This window comes from Brassica rapa, chromosome A01 (assembly GCF_000309985.2).
Source record: "Brassica rapa cultivar Chiifu-401-42 chromosome A01, CAAS_Brap_v3.01, whole genome shotgun sequence".
Taxonomy (NCBI): Eukaryota; Viridiplantae; Streptophyta; class Magnoliopsida; order Brassicales; family Brassicaceae; genus Brassica; species Brassica rapa.
Genome location: NC_024795.2, coordinates 6413910 through 6437587, shown reverse-complemented (window position 1 = coordinate 6437587; position 23678 = coordinate 6413910). Strand labels below are relative to the sequence as shown.

General features: G+C 31.4%; 1 protein-coding gene across 2 annotated transcripts; it reads left to right on the top strand.

Moving 5' to 3' along the window:
- Positions 1 to 18562: 18562 nt before the first annotated feature.
- LOC103859281 (protein NRT1/ PTR FAMILY 7.2) lies at positions 18563 to 23634 on the top strand. 2 transcript variants are annotated; one of them, XM_033281546.1, is made up of 6 exons: positions 18563 to 18768; positions 18852 to 18911; positions 20468 to 21534; positions 21647 to 21864; positions 21951 to 22504; positions 22583 to 23634. In XM_033281546.1, the coding sequence occupies exons 3-6, from the start codon at positions 21417 to 21419 to the stop codon at positions 23442 to 23444; spliced, it is 1752 nt and encodes a 583-aa protein (XP_033137437.1). In that variant the 5' UTR covers positions 18563 to 18768; positions 18852 to 18911; positions 20468 to 21416; the 3' UTR covers positions 23445 to 23634. The 2 variants fall into 2 exon arrangements, with proteins under 2 accessions (XP_033137437.1, XP_009135044.1); XM_009136796.3 differs by lacking the exons at positions 18563 to 18768; positions 18852 to 18911 and having other exon boundaries at positions 20338 to 21534.
- Positions 23635 to 23678: the final 44 nt, after the last annotated feature.

Here is a 23678-nt window from a genome sequence, read left to right as displayed (position 1 = left end):
TTATCCTTTTAAATGGTAAATATAATAAAATATATGTTGACTTTATAAACTACAGATCGAACGAGAATATACATGTATGTGTGTTTAAACAATCTGCAAGTGATTTCGTTTTTAATTAGGTGGATAAAGATGCATGAGGTGGACAATAAGCTCCCATGTCCATAACAACAAGGACGTCGATTTCGTTTTACATAAGCTCTACCCTAAATCATTTGATTTATATCAATTCTCTTTAATTATTCAACGTATGGAAAATCTTAGATTCTTTTTACTTTGAAATCTTTAACATTTGTATATTTTTATCAATGTGAAGTTATAATTTTAGTTCTGAATCTAGTTTCGAAAAGAAAACATTAGATTTTTTTGATAACCGTGAAGATTCCAAAAACGTTTTAGATCTATAAACTAATTCCACGAAATCTTCCATACAGATACGCAACTAATCAATCAATTTAGCACTGTTAGGTGGTCAAAAAAAATTGAACATATGATAAAAACACTAGTTGGAACCTTTTTACCACTAGACCGAGACTATTTGGTAAAAATATTGGATATCAATCATAAATGATATTGGACTTTGATTTATAGATAAGACTGGAAGAAACAAACCATATAATCTTAACCTGATAGACCAAAAAATAATCATCTAATAACATTCTTTCCGTTTCAGAATGATTCATGTTTTAGAAAAAAAATTATTTTTAAAAGATCCATATTTTACATTTCAAAAATATTAATTGTATTTACTGAATTTTGATTGGTTAAAAATCATAGGAAATAGTTAAACACGAAAAACAATGCATTTATGTTAAATTTTACGTGTTTTTTTTAACAAATGTGAAAACTTTATAATATACGTTATTTTGAAACGGAAGAAGTACTAAATAGTTCAGTTCAATTCGTTTGGCTTGATCGCTATAGACGTATTAAATGGCATAAAAGTCAGGTTTTTCTGAAGGTTCTTGAGATTGATATGGTTTCGACATGCGGTTCTTTATATGACCTGATAAATACGTTCACCGAATCAAGACAGCAGTTAATAACGTCGACGTCAGCCAAATTTACCATTTATTGCATCTTATACTTATCTTTTTTTGTCAATCACACTTATCTTTAAAATGTAAAGAAAAATTATCTAATGACTTCGGCAATTACATTAATTTTAGGGCTTATTTGCCAAATAACCAAAAAAAAATGAAAATTAGATTTTGGGAGAGATAGTAGAAAGAGATAGAAAGAAAAAGTAGGAGAGAGGAGAGAATTTTGGTTAGTTAGTGTATTTAAGTTTTTTTGTATATAGGGTGCAATTTCCCTTAATTTTAAGATATATATATGTAATATGTGTGTGTTTTAAACATCGAACAAGTTGATTAAGATGTATGAGATTGACAATAACCTCCAATTGTATAGTACTAGTATTGATACTCAGAACGACCTCGTTTGTTTCATATAAGCTCTCTCCGATATCACTTGATTTTATACATTGCATACACGCTAATCTCCAGGCGACTGGGATCGAAGACTTATTTCACGTTCATACAATTTTGTTAAATCTGTCCACAGCATAGAGCAAGTTCGTGTAAATGTATATGATATATACTAAAGAACAGTGCGTATATAAATATGACCATAACTTACTCAGTGAAAAAGTTTGAAGAACAAAACATGTGAATTATGCAAACAATCTAAACCACGTCCTTAATGGGACACACGTCCCACACCTATCAACTTATGCTACTTCATCTGTTAAAATGCTAGATGCTTAAGCTCCAAATTATTTTATTTTTTGCTAAACTAAACTGTTGTGAGTAAATATTTTATATTGACTATTTCCATCCCGGAAAAATCCATATCCAAAAATTTCCGAAAATTTTATTTGAATAGGTTATAGGTATAGTACCTCGTAGACAGAATATCGAACTTTCTACTTTTGATAGTCATCTGTAAGAATTTCAAGGAACCACTAGCTCAAAATTATTTTTTGTGGCGATCTAGATGGTTTATGCATTTGGTATATGATAATATCTTTAAAACATGTGGTCTTATATAAATTCTTATCGTATACCTCAAAATTTTATACATGTTACCTAATATCTGAAGGATATCCTAAGCATTACTTATCAATTATCATTAACTAATCGGCTATGTCACTCTGGAGTGATCTCTAACAATAAAATACTCAAATAATGTGGAAATTGGCCTATAACTTGTGATAATAAATAAATAAAGTAGAAGCAACTTGCTTGGTTTGCTTGACAATTTCTTAAACTTATGATGATAAAAGTTGATATGCGATCTACAAAACGGAATAGATAACTGAAAGCGCTTATAATATATTGACCATAAGCACTTTGTCATAATCCCATGGTTTAATAACTAATCTCACATTTATTACTTATTTAGAGAGCTGTCAGCCAAAACACCAAATTGCAAACGCAAGCAAAGTTCGAGCTGTGGAATCAAAGTCAAAGCTGCCACTTTTTTGTCTTTGGTAAATTTTGTTCTTATCGTTTCTTGCAGTTTCCACGTAGTAGCCGATCACTAATGGCCAAGTTGTTTTTCTTTAAATAGATCGACCAAAATCGTAGTTGGTAACAAATATATAAATGTGACGCCGAATAACTATATAGTGTACAAATACATATCTGATTCTGTTTCTTAAAAAAAAATACATATCTGATTTAATCAATATAATAGATGATTAAACTTTTAATCAGATATGTATTTTTTTTTAAGAAACAGAATCAGATATGTTCTCTCTACAAATGTACATGGGGACTAACGCTTGAACCAGTGGTATTTATTTGGATAACAATACTATACATTACAAACCGTGATTAAAAGTTTAATCATCTATTATATTGATTAAATCAGATATGTATTTTTTTTTAAGAAACAGAATCAGATATGTTCTCTCTATTTTATTATGCAAGTTTGTCTATCTAAAGAGTTAAAGGAAATATGATGTAAAAAACTAGTAAATAAAATATATTTTCAAAAAAACATCCTTTGTAATAGTAAAACTTCACAATCCAACTAATCAAGAAGTTTGTATAAAAAAAACTACGATAAAATCCGCATACAATTTATAGAATATTTTATAAACTCAAAGACACAAAATATTCTAAAATATTGTATTCTTGAAAATAAAAAGCATATTTCGAAAGTTTAAATTCAAAACTGAGGTCTATATATTTACGTTTACTTTTTAGCCACGACATTTGCTATTTAAAAATCATTATAAAAACCTAAGTCTATTAAAGGTTTGATTTTCTGAATGTCATTTTCGTTGGAAGACATAAAGCTTCTTGGTTGGATGAATTTAAAAGTATTCAAAGTAAATATGGAGAACAGCTTGCATACGACAACATCCTTCAAGCTGCCACTTGATTCCTCAAATTGGCTGCTCAATTAGCATATCTGCAAATATATAATTCAAAGTTAATAAACGTCACTTGTTAGTCATTTTAAGAAATAATATATTGTATTTTTGTCGTTATATATAAGTTGGTGGTTGGCATTTGCCTTAATGGTCCACGTTAATTTCGTGAGAAACCTTTAGCGTGTTTCTTTTGAGTTTATTTCCTTAATTTGCCTGCTCAAAAACAGGCGGAGAATGAATCAAATTGTTTTTACGTGTTCCTTAACTTTGTGTTTGTTTAGATGATTTCGTGTGATCAACTTATTCTTGCTAACTTGTAATAATTTGTTTTGCTTATATTATCAACAATCATCACATTGGAAGGTTTCAAACGATGAAGATGGTTTATATGAAGTTATGGTGTATATTATAACTATCTAGCAGCATGTAATTAATTTTCAAGGTTGTATTATTTAAAATAAGATCATATTAAAAAATGATTTGGTGGGCATTACGAGTGGGATTGGTTGGATCTGTACACTTTTTAGGTTAGTGGTTAGGTCTGTAAACTTAATCTGTAATTTTTAAAGATAATTATGGTTAACCTATATCTAATATATGATCCGTCGAATGTTGCTACTCATTTAAATTTATTGATTAACAAAAAAAAGAATCGCTTACGAAAGAATTTTTTTTAAAAAAATTTAGTCCCTAAGCCAGGACATATAATAAACTGTATCAATCATGGCCACCTATTTTCGAGAGCCACCACTAGAAAATGACCGTATACACAAATAACGTATTCTCCCAATCCGGTGTTGCCTTAAAACCTAAGTTTTTTACGATTCCGTTTTTTTTTTAACTTTCCATTTGGTTTGTTTGGTAGCCTTGGTCCAGGAAATTTACATGAACTAATCTTGGGCGTAAAGAATTTCCAGAGCAGCTAAATGAGTGGAAGGATCGGCGTGAAAATTAGTCATCGTTCTTATTGGCAATGAACGCTTCAACGAATGTTGTATTGCAATAACAAATAATAGCCATTTTATTTTGTTATTTAAAGTTATCATGATTTAGATAAGTTTTTGTTCACCCAAACAAGATCATTAACAAAAAAGCAGATATGTATTATTCTATGAATGTTATTACCTAAAAATAAACATGTAATATTTATTTTGTATCCAAATGTCAAATTAATCCAGTGTTTTAAAATGGAACAGACTAGCGAACCAAAAATATTTAGGGTCATGAATCATTGTGGTTCGACTGGGTTTAATTGGTTAAACTGAATTTAAAGATATTTTGTAAATAATATGCATATTTTTACAAAGATAGATCATATCAAATAAAATATTTCAATAACCATAATATCTAGGAAAACTTATAAAATGAACAACTCAAAATGTAATAAAATAATTTCATGCATCAAATCTAAAATCAATACAAAAACATTTAAACTTTATTCTCTATGTCTTTATCACTCTAAATTTTCATCACATTTAAAAAATGATATACACATTATTTTATAAAATCGTACCATGATTGAATTCTTCGCCATCTTTAGGGTATTTTTCAAAAAAATTATCGTCTAATTCAGAAAATCAAGTGATCATGAAATAATATTTAAACAAAGTGAGAAGTAGACCAAAAACTAGACTTGGAGATTTAAATATGTAAATCTTGTGATTTGTGAGTTCCAGAGACGTAAAAAAAACGAGATGATGATACTTTATTAATCTTTCACAAACCCTTCTTTCTTTTAAAAAAATAATTGCTTTATTAACAGAATTTTGGTTTATATACGAGTCAGGATTTGGCCAGTTTATTGGATCGTCAGTTCGAGTTAAACCCGGTCCAATCCGAATTTACAAACATTTTATTAAACAGATATTTAATACATGTCAATTTTAAAACATATACTACATAATCTATCACTACAAAAAAAAATAGTTGTTTAGCATCATTTATTTTATATATTTACATTACTTATAAATGATGTAAGATAATTTTACATCACTTAATTAAATGACTCTGAAAGTGGTGATGCAAATAATTTGCATCATTCCTTTTACAATTGATGTAAAAATGTTAAATATTCGTATCAGTTATACCAAATGATTTCAAAATGCATCAATTGTACGAAAATGATATTAAAATCTACATCAGTTTTTAAATGATGTTAGTTTTGTGTCAATTAAAGCAAATGATTTTAATTATTTCTATCATTTAACAATAACTGATATAAACTAATTTTAATTTTTTAAATTAATATTTTAATTGTGTAATTTATAATTGTTGAGTAAATGTACTTTACCATTTGAACGTTTGGCTTAGAAAGGAAAATGCTTTTCCAAAAACTATTTTTCATTGACGATAACTGAACAACAAGAAAAAAAATACAGAGACTCCACAAAAAGCATGAAGATGAAAGAACTTGAATTCATGTAGAGAAAAGGATTGTAAATTAAAAAGAATTCTTCTTTTTTTATCTTCATCTTCGGTCTCCATTTGTAGCCTGAAACTCAATTGATCATTGAAGAATTTTCCATCATCTGTTTTTTTCCGAGACTTCTACTCCTTTAAATATGCAAGTGATTCTTCATTTGCCACAGAAAAGAATGAATTCTAACAAAGAAAATAATCAAGTCATAAACAGAAGAAAACAAATTATAATTTTCCAAAGAAGAGAAGAACAAGAACAAAACAAAAATAATATACCTTTTCAGATTTTTTTTATCAGATTCGTCCAGTTAGCAGATTCTTCTTTACTTTCAAACCCTGCATAAGAAAAAATATAATCATTATCATCATGACTCATAAAAAATGCTTGACTACTAGAGAAGTATTCATCGCAGGTATTATACATATGTGTGAATTTTTCTTATCAAGTAGCCTAGAACAATAAATTTGGAACTTATAAAAAAGTTGAGGAAACTGAGAAGCAACACGAACAGATGAGTGAGAATATTGACAGATAATGTGATTTTTTTGAGATCATGAAGCAGTTATAGAAGAACATGGGTCAATTATAAATTAAAACCATTAAAAAAACAAAATCGCAGAAATCGTAACTAATTTCACGTAAGTTTGGCTGATTTTTTAAAATGTTTTATAATAGAACAAAAAAATTTAATGATGCAAACTAAGGTAAAATAACAAAAAGAAAATCTATTTTGTTTGTATCAGTTATTTATTGACGTAAGTTTTGTAACATTCTAACAAATGACGTTAGCCAAAAATAAACACATGTATCAGTTATTTAAGCGATTTAAAATTTTTAAATAATATCAGTTCCGTTAAAATGATACAAATTAGTAAAAATTATATCATTTAATTAAACTGATGTTAAATCAATTCATAATAACGTCAATTGTTATAACTGATTTTAAATTATGGATATTTGTTTCATTTGAGAATAAGTAATGTAAAATAGTATCACTTATTTTTATGATACAACTTAAGTGATTCAATTCACTATTTTTTTTGTAGTGTATATACAAAATATTGATCTATGTAACTAAAACAAACACCTGCGCTTCTGAAACTCTAGTTTACAATTAATGCCTGTATAGCACAATATTAAAGAATAATTTTGGGGGGAAGTTGGCATGGGCCTACAACGAGTGGGCTTTTAATAAGATTTTCTTCAGGGCTCGAGAGACTTTTTAGTTCTAGGATTCAGTTGTCATTACGTCCTTCGTCTGAGCTTATTTGAGCATGTGGACTACTTCGATTTTACATTTTGTTTATGCTAATTACACTTTTCGTTATATATGTATATGGACGTGATATTCAAATCTAGATTCATCTGCATGGACGTATATATATCAATATTAATCACCATAAGGTAAATCAATATTTTATCTAGAGAAGTGTTGGTTTCCAAGCAAATGTTAGTATTTAAATTTCTTACGCACAAAGTCCACATCGGAATAGAAACGGAAGAGATCTCAACAAATTTTGAGTTAAAAGTTTTTCTAACTTGATATAGTATCATAATCCAATCTATACAATTAATATAATTCGATCCATAATCGATATGGTCCAAAACTTGAGATCATTACCAATATATTCCTAGTTAATAAAACCATTAGACAAAATAATATTCCTAGTTAATAGCAAAAATCATAATTTCATATGGGATAATATTTGGTAGTAAAATAGTGATATGGAGTTATGGACTAGTCTATTTACTGTCAATTAATTTTGAATAGAACTTAACAAAATTAATTTTTCAATTTAAGAAATAAAAGTAATATATACAACTATTAACAAAAATAAATGTGTGTACAGTTCTAATATAGACTAGGTTAATGGATGGAACAATGGTATTATACTATTATGTATTATAAACTAAATTGCAACTTGCTTATATCAGGATAAAGAAAAGAAAACCCAAAGTTTGATAAGATGAATGATTCGTCGACGGGATAATCCATTGTGCTTATAATATGAGATATTTATATATCCACATTTTGTCGTGTCTTGATCGTTTTAGAAAAGTATCAGATATATTAGACGTCGTCTCCTCGATATATAGTCTAATAAATTCATCATCACCGAACCAAAGTAACACTAACGTCAAAAATTCTAACATCAGCCATTTTTGTTCCTACTTCTTCTTCTTATCCTTTTAAATGGTAAATATAATAAAATATATGTTGACTTTATAAACTACAGATCGAACGAGAATATACATGTATGTGTGTTTAAACAATCTGCAAGTGATTTCGTTTTTAATTAGGTGGATAAAGATGCATGAGGTGGACAATAAGCTCCCATGTCCATAACAACAAGGACGTCGATTTCGTTTTACATAAGCTCTACCCTAAATCATTTGATTTATATCAATTCTCTTTAATTATTCAACGTATGGAAAATCTTAGATTCTTTTTACTTTGAAATCTTTAACATTTGTATATTTTTATCAATGTGAAGTTATAATTTTAGTTCTGAATCTAGTTTCGAAAAGAAAACATTAGATTTTTTTGATAACCGTGAAGATTCCAAAAACGTTTTAGATCTATAAACTAATTCCACGAAATCTTCCATACAGATACGCAACTAATCAATCAATTTAGCACTGTTAGGTGGTCAAAAAAAATTGAACATATGATAAAAACACTAGTTGGAACCTTTTTACCACTAGACCGAGACTATTTGGTAAAAATATTGGATATCAATCATAAATGATATTGGACTTTGATTTATAGATAAGACTGGAAGAAACAAACCATATAATCTTAACCTGATAGACCAAAAAATAATCATCTAATAACATTCTTTCCGTTTCAGAATGATTCATGTTTTAGAAAAAAAATTATTTTTAAAAGATCCATATTTTACATTTCAAAAATATTAATTGTATTTACTGAATTTTGATTGGTTAAAAATCATAGGAAATAGTTAAACACGAAAAACAATGCATTTATGTTAAATTTTACGTGTTTTTTTTAACAAATGTGAAAACTTTATAATATACGTTATTTTGAAACGGAAGAAGTACTAAATAGTTCAGTTCAATTCGTTTGGCTTGATCGCTATAGACGTATTAAATGGCATAAAAGTCAGGTTTTTCTGAAGGTTCTTGAGATTGATATGGTTTCGACATGCGGTTCTTTATATGACCTGATAAATACGTTCACCGAATCAAGACAGCAGTTAATAACGTCGACGTCAGCCAAATTTACCATTTATTGCATCTTATACTTATCTTTTTTTGTCAATCACACTTATCTTTAAAATGTAAAGAAAAATTATCTAATGACTTCGGCAATTACATTAATTTTAGGGCTTATTTGCCAAATAACCAAAAAAAAATGAAAATTAGATTTTGGGAGAGATAGTAGAAAGAGATAGAAAGAAAAAGTAGGAGAGAGGAGAGAATTTTGGTTAGTTAGTGTATTTAAGTTTTTTTGTATATAGGGTGCAATTTCCCTTAATTTTAAGATATATATATGTAATATGTGTGTGTTTTAAACATCGAACAAGTTGATTAAGATGTATGAGATTGACAATAACCTCCAATTGTATAGTACTAGTATTGATACTCAGAACGACCTCGTTTGTTTCATATAAGCTCTCTCCGATATCACTTGATTTTATACATTGCATACACGCTAATCTCCAGGCGACTGGGATCGAAGACTTATTTCACGTTCATACAATTTTGTTAAATCTGTCCACAGCATAGAGCAAGTTCGTGTAAATGTATATGATATATACTAAAGAACAGTGCGTATATAAATATGACCATAACTTACTCAGTGAAAAAGTTTGAAGAACAAAACATGTGAATTATGCAAACAATCTAAACCACGTCCTTAATGGGACACACGTCCCACACCTATCAACTTATGCTACTTCATCTGTTAAAATGCTAGATGCTTAAGCTCCAAATTATTTTATTTTTTGCTAAACTAAACTGTTGTGAGTAAATATTTTATATTGACTATTTCCATCCCGGAAAAATCCATATCCAAAAATTTCCGAAAATTTTATTTGAATAGGTTATAGGTATAGTACCTCGTAGACAGAATATCGAACTTTCTACTTTTGATAGTCATCTGTAAGAATTTCAAGGAACCACTAGCTCAAAATTATTTTTTGTGGCGATCTAGATGGTTTATGCATTTGGTATATGATAATATCTTTAAAACATGTGGTCTTATATAAATTCTTATCGTATACCTCAAAATTTTATACATGTTACCTAATATCTGAAGGATATCCTAAGCATTACTTATCAATTATCATTAACTAATCGGCTATGTCACTCTGGAGTGATCTCTAACAATAAAATACTCAAATAATGTGGAAATTGGCCTATAACTTGTGATAATAAATAAATAAAGTAGAAGCAACTTGCTTGGTTTGCTTGACAATTTCTTAAACTTATGATGATAAAAGTTGATATGCGATCTACAAAACGGAATAGATAACTGAAAGCGCTTATAATATATTGACCATAAGCACTTTGTCATAATCCCATGGTTTAATAACTAATCTCACATTTATTACTTATTTAGAGAGCTGTCAGCCAAAACACCAAATTGCAAACGCAAGCAAAGTTCGAGCTGTGGAATCAAAGTCAAAGCTGCCACTTTTTTGTCTTTGGTAAATTTTGTTCTTATCGTTTCTTGCAGTTTCCACGTAGTAGCCGATCACTAATGGCCAAGTTGTTTTTCTTTAAATAGATCGACCAAAATCGTAGTTGGTAACAAATATATAAATGTGACGCCGAATAACTATATAGTGTACAAATACATATCTGATTCTGTTTCTTAAAAAAAAATACATATCTGATTTAATCAATATAATAGATGATTAAACTTTTAATCAGATATGTATTTTTTTTAAGAAACAGAATCAGATATGTTCTCTCTACAAATGTACATGGGGACTAACGCTTGAACCAGTGGTATTTATTTGGATAACAATACTATACATTACAAACCGTGATTAAAAGTTTAATCATCTATTATATTGATTAAATCAGATATGTATTTTTTTTTAAGAAACAGAATCAGATATGTTCTCTCTATTTTATTATGCAAGTTTGTCTATCTAAAGAGTTAAAGGAAATATGATGTAAAAAACTAGTAAATAAAATATATTTTCAAAAAAACATCCTTTGTAATAGTAAAACTTCACAATCCAACTAATCAAGAAGTTTGTATAAAAAAAACTACGATAAAATCCGCATACAATTTATAGAATATTTTATAAACTCAAAGACACAAAATATTCTAAAATATTGTATTCTTGAAAATAAAAAGCATATTTCGAAAGTTTAAATTCAAAACTGAGGTCTATATATTTACGTTTACTTTTTAGCCACGACATTTGCTATTTAAAAATCATTATAAAAACCTAAGTCTATTAAAGGTTTGATTTTCTGAATGTCATTTTCGTTGGAAGACATAAAGCTTCTTGGTTGGATGAATTTAAAAGTATTCAAAGTAAATATGGAGAACAGCTTGCATACGACAACATCCTTCAAGCTGCCACTTGATTCCTCAAATTGGCTGCTCAATTAGCATATCTGCAAATATATAATTCAAAGTTAATAAACGTCACTTGTTAGTCATTTTAAGAAATAATATATTGTATTTTTGTCGTTATATATAAGTTGGTGGTTGGCATTTGCCTTAATGGTCCACGTTAATTTCGTGAGAAACCTTTAGCGTGTTTCTTTTGAGTTTATTTCCTTAATTTGCCTGCTCAAAAACAGGCGGAGAATGAATCAAATTGTTTTTACGTGTTCCTTAACTTTGTGTTTGTTTAGATGATTTCGTGTGATCAACTTATTCTTGCTAACTTGTAATAATTTGTTTTGCTTATATTATCAACAATCATCACATTGGAAGGTTTCAAACGATGAAGATGGTTTATATGAAGTTATGGTGTATATTATAACTATCTAGCAGCATGTAATTAATTTTCAAGGTTGTATTATTTAAAATAAGATCATATTAAAAAATGATTTGGTGGGCATTACGAGTGGGATTGGTTGGATCTGTACACTTTTTAGGTTAGTGGTTAGGTCTGTAAACTTAATCTGTAATTTTTAAAGATAATTATGGTTAACCTATATCTAATATATGATCCGTCGAATGTTGCTACTCATTTAAATTTATTGATTAACAAAAAAAGAATCGCTTACGAAAGAATTTTTTTTAAAAAAATTTAGTCCCTAAGCCAGGACATATAATAAACTGTATCAATCATGGCCACCTATTTTCGAGAGCCACCACTAGAAAATGACCGTATACACAAATAACGTATTCTCCCAATCCGGTGTTGCCTTAAAACCTAAGTTTTTTACGATTCCGTTTTTTTTTTAACTTTCCATTTGGTTTGTTTGGTAGCCTTGGTCCAGGAAATTTACATGAACTAATCTTGGGCGTAAAGAATTTCCAGAGCAGCTAAATGAGTGGAAGGATCGGCGTGAAAATTAGTCATCGTTCTTATTGGCAATGAACGCTTCAACGAATGTTGTATTGCGTCAGACCCCCCCCCCCCCCCCCCCTTCCCGCCCCAAAATGTGTGTTCTTGCATAGCCTAATGAGATCATAGTCGGTCTTAAGATTTTAAGAGAGATAAACAGTTTAGTAAGGATTTTAATAAAGAAAACTTTTAACAATTTTGGGAAATATATATGTTCATACATATTTACTCAATTTTTTGGGAATCTAGAATCAATATTTCAATTAGCTATGCGGAAGACTGATCAATGAGATTATGAAGGTGATCGACACCAAACCAATTATCAAAAACAAAACAAAAAAATAACCTAGTCTTTCTATTACCCAACCACTACAAGAAAACAAAGAGATTCTGATGGCCAAAATCGTCGGAAGTTCGTCGGAAAAGGCCTATTCCGACGCATTTCTGACGAAGGCATTCGTCGGTATCATTTCGTCGGAAAAAAAGAATTCGTCGGAATTTCGTCAGAATTTCCGACGACTTTCTGACGAATACCGAGAAATAACATTCTGACGAACTTCCGACAATATTCCGATGCGGACACACGAGACTAGAGTTCATCGGAAAAACTATATACCGACGGAGACGGATCCTCCGAAGATTCCGACGAACTAAGTTCTCGGTAAATACCGACGGAGTATGACTCGTCGGTAAATACCGACGGAATATGACTCGTCGGTAAATACCGACGGATTACGATTCGTCGGTAAATTCTGACGACTCACCATTCGTCGGTATGTTCCGACGAATCACAGTCCGTCGGTATTTACCGACGAGTCATACTCCGTCGGTATTTACCGAGAACTTAGTTCGTCGGAAAATGTCAATTTTAATAATACGAATTAATTTTGCATTTTTATATATATTTTTTATATGAAAAATTAATTAATAAATAAATAAAATCTGAAATTTAAAACTAATAATATTATAGAATTTAAATTCATACAAACCGAAATAGAAAAAAAACATTCAGAAAATTTAAAATTCATGCAAAACGAAAGAAAAAAACATTCAGACAGTTTTAAAAAGCTGAAAAAAACTAAGAACTCGAAGACATCAAACGATCTAGCTTCTGCATTATCTCGGCGTTGAACTTCTTCTGGGATGCCAGCTCAGCAAGGATAGTGGCATTCTCCGAACGGATAGTGGCATTCTCCGAAAGGATAGTGGTGTTCTGCTCCTCCAATGCCCCAATCCGTTCATCTTTGTCATGTAGCTCCTCGAGAATCATGGGATCGGCATACGGAGCTTGCGAAGAAGACGCCGGATACGAAGAAGCACGGCGGGCCAACCCAACTAAACGGCCTCCTTTCCTTTTAGGAACCGCCTACAAAAATATTTAAAGTTAGTAAATATAGACAAATTAGTAATCGACATTATAAAAAAATATATTAATAAAAAAAATTACCTTTTCAACCATCTCATTTATTTGCAATAGGGACAAGTTGGTTGAAGCTCCCGTAGAATCGCCGTCATCAGAGAGAGGCTGAGATTGAGTTGCTATTTCAGCTTCCACCAAATCAACGACACCTTTGATCACGGGATCCTGAATTTGACCTGTCTTCTTGTTAGTGTGAGCCACCTTAATGAGTTGGAGACGATCAACGGGATTACCGTCATTTTCTTCGATCTAAAAAACCGCCATTATTAGCCAAGGAATATATAAAATATTTATTTAAAAAATATAAAGATAAATAATTAAAAAAAACTTACAAGTTCATCTTCCTTAGTAGACATAGAGCAAGCGCCGAGGTTGTGCACATACATACCTTTCCCGCCACGATCGCTCTTCCGGTTCTTGGAGTTCCTAGAAGACGTCTCTGCAGTTTCTTCCTTCTCCCAATGAGCTATCAACTGCTCCCACACCGTCCCGTTGATGAACCGTGGCCTCTTGTTCTTCTGCCAAACTGTCTTCCACGCGTTTATCTGCTTCGTATAAGAGTCCATGGCTTTTTCGTTGAATTTCTTACGGACTGTTTCCGTGAGATCGGAGTGCCAGTTGAACTCTTGCTACAAAACAAACATAATTTAATAAGTAAATATATTTTAAAAAATGTAAATACTTTAAAAAAATGAAGAGTTTACCGCAAACTGACGAAACCACAACTCTCGTTCTTCGAAAGGAATCACACTCCACTTTGAATATCCAAAACGAAGCATGGAGTACATCATCTGGTTGATGCTCCTGCTAATGCCATTTTTCGACTTGGTGAACCTTTAAAAAAAATACAAGTTAGTTAACAAGTTAATTAATGGAAAAAAACATAATACTACAAATTAAAAAAAATACTAACCAAGTGCTATGTCCTCGTCGTGGGTTGGGATGGAGAACCGGGAGATGCTCTCGACCTGGTTGTTGAACCAATAGATCAACTGGCATGACCCCCGGATCCTGTTGAGCAGCAGCGGGAGGGGCAGCGGGAGCTGGAGCGGGAATATATGCGGGAACCGAGTTTTGTTCGTGAGACGATCCCGATGCACGGGAACTGCTCACCGAACTACGTCGAAGACGGGCTGCGGGGCGGGGTACATCCTCGGACCTAAAAAAAAATTAATTTATCAAAAATCTTTTCAAACCATTTCTATTTTTAATGTTTTCATTTATATATTTACAAAAGGTTTTATAAACGTTTAAAAAAACAACTAAATTTTTTATTATACATGATTTATATATATATTGTATACAAAATTATAAATTTTTATAATTACAGAAAAATGTTGTTAAATATTTTTAAAATTTTTAAAAAACGTTTTATTATACATAGTTTATTACTGGAAATTTGTAAAAAATTATTAAAATTTTAAAATTTTTTATTATACATGATTTATATATATATATATATGTATACAAAATTATAAATTTTTATAATTATAGAAAAATGTTGTTAAATATTTTTAAAATTTTTAAAAAACGTTTTATTATACATAGTTTATTACTGGAAATTTGTAAAAAATTATTAAAATTTTAAAATTTTTTATTATACATGATTTATATATATATATATGTATACAAAATTATAAATTTTTATAATTATAGAAAAATGTTGTTAAATATTTTTAAAATTTTTTAAAAACGTTTTATTATACATAGTTTATTATTGGAAACTTGAAAAACGTTTTTAAAAATCAAAAAACGTTTTAAAAACAGGAAAACGTTTTGAATTTTAACAAAAACACAAAATAATTCCAAAAAAAAACTTAAACAACAATCCAAACAACAATCCTAACTTATATATCCTAAACTATCCATTCAATCCTAAAATTTTCAATCAAACAACCTAAAATCCGAGATCTAACTTCCAAAACCCTAAAAAATTGGGATAAAACAAGGTTGGGATGATTCTTACATGATTTGGGGTTTGGGGAAGATGATTGGGGGCCGGAATGGGGGCCGCCGGTGATGGGGGCTCGAGAACGGCCGGAATCGCCGTGAAAGGGAGAGAAATCGCGGAGAGAATTGAGAGAGAGCCGGAGGCGGAAATAACGAAGAAGGAAGAAGATGAGTAATTATATTTAACAATTCCGACGGACACGGGTTCGTCAGTATTCCGTCGGTATCATTAAATATATATCAATTGGCGGTCCGCGAAAATTTCACGCGGTTTGGTTTTCCCGGGTAAATTACAATTCCGACGGAATTAAGTTCGTCAGTATATTCCGACGGAATACTGACGACTCATTCCGACGGAATACTGACGACTTAGTGTTTAAGGGTTGGTTACAAGTTTCTAAAAGCAAAATCCAAATCTTTGATAATATATATAGTATTTTCATAAAGATTTAACAGTAGAAATGTTTTGATAACACGAATTTATACAACAACATTTTTTGTAGTGTAAGATTAGATGAATGTGATTGTATAAGTATATGAGTGTTAAGATGAGATGTTATGAAAACATGTGATATGCATACATAAATATTTTTATGAATTGTTATATTTGAACGGTTGCGATCTAATACTATACTAAACACTTATTATGTATTATTTTCATAGTTTTGGCATATAAATTTATAGATTTTTATGTTGGAAATGTTTTAAAAACACATGTCCTCGGTAATTCGTCGCAATATACCGACGACATCCCGACGAACTAACAGAGTTCGTCGTAATGTCGTCGGTATATTGCGACGAATTACCGAGGACTTTTTAAAAACACATGTCCTCGGTAATTCGTCGCACAGTACCGACGACATTCCGACGAACTCGGTTAGTTCGTCGGGATGTCGTCGGTATATTGCGACGAATTACCGAGGACATCTCCAGACTTTCATGAAACTCTTTATCGTCGCTATCTCGTCGGTATTTTGCGATGGATTTCCGACGGACCAAATGGAAAAAAAAAAAAAAAAAACTAATCCGAATCTTCTGAATCTTCATCAAACTCCCCAACCTCAGCTTCTGGTTCCGAATGTACAACAGCATCAAGTCCAAACTCAGTCAAATCCTCAACGAGTTCAACATTTGCCAAATCTTCAACTGCCTGGGCGTTGCTGGTAGACTCTGGTTGCAATGGTTCATCATCATCAGAAGTTCCATCCTGCATCTAACATATCAAAAAATCTCCTAGATTCGGGATTTGGTTCTTCCCCTCTATAATGATCATGTACCATCTGCTCAGTACCTACACCATAATCTATATCCGTTCTAGGTTCTTCTAACCTAATATCAGGCTGAAGTTCACTAACAGGCTGAGGTTCGCTAGTACTACCATATTCATAACCAGTTTCCCCATGAAGGTACCAAACTTTATAATTACGTGAAAACCCTTTCATATACAAATGAGTCCAAACATCAAATTCTTTTATAACCTTATTATTATTGCAAGTAGAGCAGGGACATCTTAACATACCACTTTTTGCATCCGGTTGCTGTTGAACAAGCCTCATGAATTCTCCAATTCCTTGAACGTATTCTTCCGTAAGCAAATTAGTGTTGGGATCCAAATGAGGTTTATCCATCCACGAACGATAATAAGCTCCTGAAGACATGATTTTCACGGAATTGTTATGACTAAAGAGAAAGAAGAGAGAATGAGGTGTGAATGAGATGAATGAGGAGGGGTTGCATTTATAGGAAATTGCTTACGGATATCCGACGACTTTCCGACGGAATACCGACAGATATAAAGCATTCCGTCGGAATTCCGTCAATATTTTCCAATCTCGAACGGCTATAAAACGGTCATATTTATTTGTCGGCAACGGTCACTTGGTTCGTCGGAAATTCGTCGGAAAATACCGACGGAATACCGACGACCGTAACGGTTATATCTTTTCATCGGCATATCGTCGGAAATTTGACGGAATATTCCGACGACTTTTCGACGACTACAACGGTTATATTGTTTATCGGAATATCGTCGAAAAGTCGTCGGAATATTCCGACGACCCATGTTTTCTCGGAAATTCGTCGGAATTAGCCGACGGAATTCCGACGACTTCAGATTTTTTGTTTTCGTCGGAAATCGGTCAGAATTCCGTCCAAAGTGTCCGACGGCTGTTTCGTCCGTCGGAATCTCCGTCGGAATTCGGCGTGTTTTCTTGTAGTGAACGCATAACGAATAAAAGATGCAGCAAAGAGTCAGATTTTAAGAAACTTATGCTGAATTCAAGAACATGAAAATATTTTTCACTAACATCCCAAAAGAAATCAAATATCGACGTGCCCATGCAATCCATAAATATTCCAAAGAATAAAACAGTCGCCAAATAAATCTAAGTGCATTTACTTTAAACGAGTGGCTTTATCATCTGTTTTCCAAAATCACATTCATCTTTTGTAGTATGCATTTCTGCCTAGACCACCTTTGCCTTGTGGTAATACTGGGGTTTTTTTTTTTTTGAAACACACTGGGAGATATTCATCGATTAGTAAATTTCATCTGCCAAACTCATCTCTTTTTGTCTTTTTAGTACTTAACTATTAACAGTGAAACTAAACAGAAAAATCAGGGTCGGATTAGACCGGCCTGGTCCGTCGAAATATCTCTAATTTAACAATTTTAATTAGACTATATAGATCTTGTTAAAAAGTTCTTTTGTAACTAAATGCCATTTTGCATTATCAGTTATTCCAACAGACGGCAATCTTTTACGCTTTCAAAATAGTGTATAGTATACACATGCTGACATGCACCACATACTTTACGTGACGATTTACATTTTTTTTTAGTCTATTTAAGCTGAAAATACAGAGATATTCCAAAAAATTTCATGAACTACACTAAGCATGAGATTAAAAAAACTTAATAAGGTCTGGCAAGAAGAAAAGTTCTATCAGACTGCAGAGCCTGAAACCTAAAAGAAAATTTTAAATATCAGCAAGTTAAATTAAAAATGTGATACATACAAAAGGAGAAAACTCCAAATACTTTGAGAACTAGGAATTTATAGTAACTGTTATTGAGTCCTATTAAAAGAAGGTATTAAATTATGAACTCATATATATATATATATAAAGAACTTTCTTATTTAATCAATCGTTTAGTAATTTTTTTGGGCAAAGTGGATTTTAATCAACCGATATCGACACTTCAACGACTGATTCATGAAACCCTAAGCTAAGGTATGTTCTTAACCAAGATGTTTGATAGCCTTTTTAATGGTAAAATTTAGTAAGACGTATCGTTATGCTGGTTGATCAGAGTTTTGGGACATTATCAGAATATAGTTTGTTTTTCTTCTACGGTTGATCTTTTTATTTAGCCATTATGCAACGTATAGATTCAGTCCAAATATTCAATTGACACAAATATATAAATTTTTAGAGTAAAGATTCGGATTTATATGTATTTATTTACATATACCTAACGAAGATTTTTTTTTTGTCAACCTAAACGAAGAATTTATGAACATTTTCCACAGGCAGCATCTATGAATCTAGACATTCGAATAACGTTGAATGTACTTTTTGTATATTAATTTACCAACCAATCAACGAATTGGTACCAAGTTAAAAAAAACGAATTGGTACCAATGTTTTGATAAACAATATACCAAACATGTTTGTGTTAATCTATCTAAATATTAAGTAAAATATAATTATTTGTCTATAAGATAAAAACATATATGACAACAACAAAAATGAATATAAAAATGTCTCAAAGTTGAACATAAATCTATTCTATTAAAACACAAGTCACAACTTTTATTCATTTGTGATTTTTTTTAAAAATTGACATTTTCTAGAAAATCATATTTAATTTATTTATAATTAACATTTTGATATCATTAAAATATCACATCTTATATAATCAATACATATAACAACTTCACCTACAAAACTGTTGTAATTTTATTTTTACTTATAACACATTTGTTGACAAAAAATCTAATAAAATCCTACTAAATATTTAATATTTTATATAATAATGCATTAATTAGTTTAGTAATTAGTAGTATAATATCATTCAAATTAATGTTAATTAAGATTTTATTATAAAAACAAAATTCTGTATGCTATTTTCATTAACATTATAAGTATAGTCGATATTATATTAAAATAAAAATACTATATGAATTAAAAATAAAATGATATTAAATTAATAAATTAACTTATTTTATTTAAAATACTTTCATTTAAAACATAATTCACCACTAAAATTTATTTAAATTTGTAAACCATGTATAAAATTTAGTAAAATAATAAGACTAAATTATTTAAAGATAACAATATATTTACATATAAAATCCTGATATATACTAAAATTATAAATGCCAAAGTATATTTTTAAATACAACGAGAAAATATAAATGATCCTAAACAAAAATATATTCTATAGTATAACTAAATAAAATTTAAAATTTATTTTGAATGGTTTTATCTATTTGATTATTTATAATTTATTTTACCAAATTTAAAACTATATTATTAGGTAATAACTATTAATAACAAAGCAAGATGTATAAAATAAATTTTTATATATTAATAATTTCAAATAAAAAACTTAAAGAATAAAATTATAGAATTACATTATATGTAACATTAAAAAATAAATCTTATATTTGAAATGTGTATGTATATCAAAGTTATACATTTATAAAATGAATAAAATACCTACAAAGACGCGCGGATCAAATTCTAGTTAGTGATTAAACTTAGATTATAATAGACCAATTAAGGGGAGGATTAAAATATAAGTTAGGAGTGAAGAAGGTCGCAATCAAAGACAGCTAAACACGAGCGTTGCGTGCTTGAAAGAGACACCAAGTCCTGTTTTAATGGGGAGCAAACTTACTTTCACTTTTTCCCCACTTGATTTATTTGTTATTTTTGGCATTTTTATTTGCTGTTTTACATTTTTACTTAATTTTCCCTCACGTATTTGGTTTATTTCAGTCTCTTCCAGCAGCCCTCCAGGTGTAACTGGGCACACATTAGCTTGGCTTACCTTTTACCAGGTGTTTTTCTTCTTTCTTATATGCCTATTTATATCGTAGGATACTTGATATTTTCAATAATATTTTAGGAGTTTTAATTTCTTATACCATAATTTCTTACTGGTCATATTAGTGGTTTTCTGATTCTTTTATTCTATGGAAATCCAATAAGTAAAATGTCTTTAGTCCTACTAAACTAATTTTATATACATTGATTTTTTTTTTTTTGAAAAAATATCATTAGTGTTATCTATTCATACAACTAGCTAAAAAATACATTAACTAATTTATATAAAAAATACTATAATTAATTCAAAAATCTGTTAGAAAGCCCCCCGAAATATATATATATTTGGCAGACTGTTTTAATCTTTTTAAAGAATGATTATATTAATGACCAGAGAAAGAAAGAGACGTCAAAGAAAGGATCTCTTCTGACTCGAGCTTCGTTAGCTCTATAAATAATACATTTCTCCTTCACACTTTCATTGCAACTCAAAATCTCAACAAATAAAGAGTTTCTTTTTCACTTCCTTTTCTCTTCTTTACTTTCCTTGATTCCTGTATTTGTCTCTTCTTTGATCCAAAGGTTGCTGCTCTCTTTCTTCTCGACCAGGTTTACTCTTAACCGGACTCTCTTTCTCTCTTCAAATCAAAATCTCTTTGGATAATATCACACGAAACCGCATAGATGGATCAAAAAGTAAGACAGTTTGAGGTTTGCACTCAAGATGGAAGCGTTGATCGTCACGGTAATCCAGCCATCCGAGCCAAAACCGGCAAATGGCTCAGTGCTATTCTCATTCTTGGTAAGTCTATCGATACATATATTTTATGTTCTTGAAGTGTTCATATAGTTTATGTTCTTGAAGTGTTGTGTTTGAGATTCTAAAGAGATTTGTTTTTTTTTTATCATTACAGTGAACCAAGGGCTTGCAACGCTTGCCTTCTTCGGTGTAGGAGTGAACTTAGTTCTGTTTCTGACGAGAGTGATGGGACAAGACAATGCAGAAGCTGCCAATAGTGTCAGTAAATGGACAGGAACTGTTTACATCTTCTCTCTGCTTGGTGCTTTCCTCAGTGACTCTTATTGGGGACGCTACAAGACATGTGCAATCTTCCAAGGAAGTTTCGTTGTGGTAAGTTTCTTTCAACACTACTCTGTGTTTTTAACTAGGGTTTGTTTCTTGATCCACAAGTTAACGTTGTTTTATGTGTGTTATAGGGACTGGTGATGTTATCTTTTTCTACTGCTGCTTTGTTACTTGAACCAAGTGGTTGTGGAGTCGAAGAGTCACCGTGTAAACCACACTCAACGTTCAAGACAGTCATCTTTTACCTATCAGTGTATCTGATCGCGTTAGGGTACGGTGGTTACCAGCCGAATATAGCTACCTTTGGAGCTGATCAGTTTGATGCAGATGACTCTGTTGAAGGACACTCGAAAATCGCGTTCTTCAGTTACTTCTACTTGGCTTTGAATCTCGGATCGCTCTTGTCGAACACCGTCTTGAGTTACTTTGAGGATCAAGGGGACTGGCCTTTAGGGTTTTGGGCGTCTACAGGCTCTGCTTTTGCAGGTTTAGTGCTTTTCTTGACTGGCACGCCAAAGTACAGACACTTTACACCTAGAGAAAGTCCTTGGTCTAGATTCTGCCAAGTCTTGGTTGCTGCAACAAGAAAAGCGAAGATTGATGCGAACTATGAGGACATGAATCTCTATGATTCAGAGACTCAACGAACCGGAGATAAGAAGATTCTTCACACCAGTGGCTTCAGGTACAGATGATTGCTTTAAAGATTCTCTGAAACTATCTTCAAGATCAGCTTCTAACTCTCTTTTCTTGTCTAATTCAGATTCTTGGATAGAGCTGCGATAGTTACACCTGATGATGATGCCGAGAAGGTGGAGAGTGGATCAACTTACAATCCATGGAGGCTCTGCTCGGTGACTCAAGTTGAAGAAGTGAAATGTGTGTTCAGACTCATACCAATCTGGCTCTGCACCATTCTCTACTCTGTGGTTTTCACTCAGATGGCTTCACTCTTCGTCGAGCAAGGCGCAGCGATGAAGACAAACATCAAAGACTTCAAGATTCCAGCTTCAAGCATGTCTAGCTTCGACATTCTCAGCGTCGCCTTCTTCATCTTCGCTTACAGGAGGTTTCTAGATCCACTCTTTGCAAGGCTTAACAAAACAGAACCCAACAAAGGTCTCACCCAGCTTCAGAGAATGGGGATAGGTCTTGTGATTGCGATAATGGCGATGATATCAGCAGGGATAGTGGAGCTATACAGGCTGAAACACAAGGAAACTGCTTCGAACTCGAGCTCGTTGAGCATATTCTGGCAAGTACCTCAGTACATGATGATAGGTGCATCAGAAGTGTTCATGTACGTTGGTCAGCTCGAGTTCTTCAACAGCCAAGCTCCAACTGGGTTAAAGAGCTTTGCAAGCGCCCTATGTATGGCTTCAATATCGCTTGGGAACTATGTAAGTAGCCTGCTGGTTTCCATCGTTATGAGCATCTCTACAAGAGATGATTTGCCTGGCTGGATCCCTGGGAACCTCAACAAAGGACACTTAGACAGATTCTACTTCCTCTTAGCTGGTCTAACTGCAGTTGATTTTGTGGTTTACCTGGTTTGTGCTAAATGGTATAAGTATATTAAGTCTGAAGCAAGTTTCTCTGAGTCCACATCTGAAGAAGAGGTCTGAGTCAGAGAGTTTTGGGGTTTACGCTGTGAAGCTATGGACAGTAAATATCCAAAGCTGAGCTTGTTCTGTCATATATTGGTCTTGTGGTTTTCTTTTGGGATACTCTTTTGTGCAAAGTTTTGTTAATGTTCCTAAATAAAGACAAGTTTGTGCAATTTTTTTCTCACATAATAATAATATGTTGGCTACTCATTTGATAAAAATTAGAACCAGGAAGCCTAAACAGTTAATAGC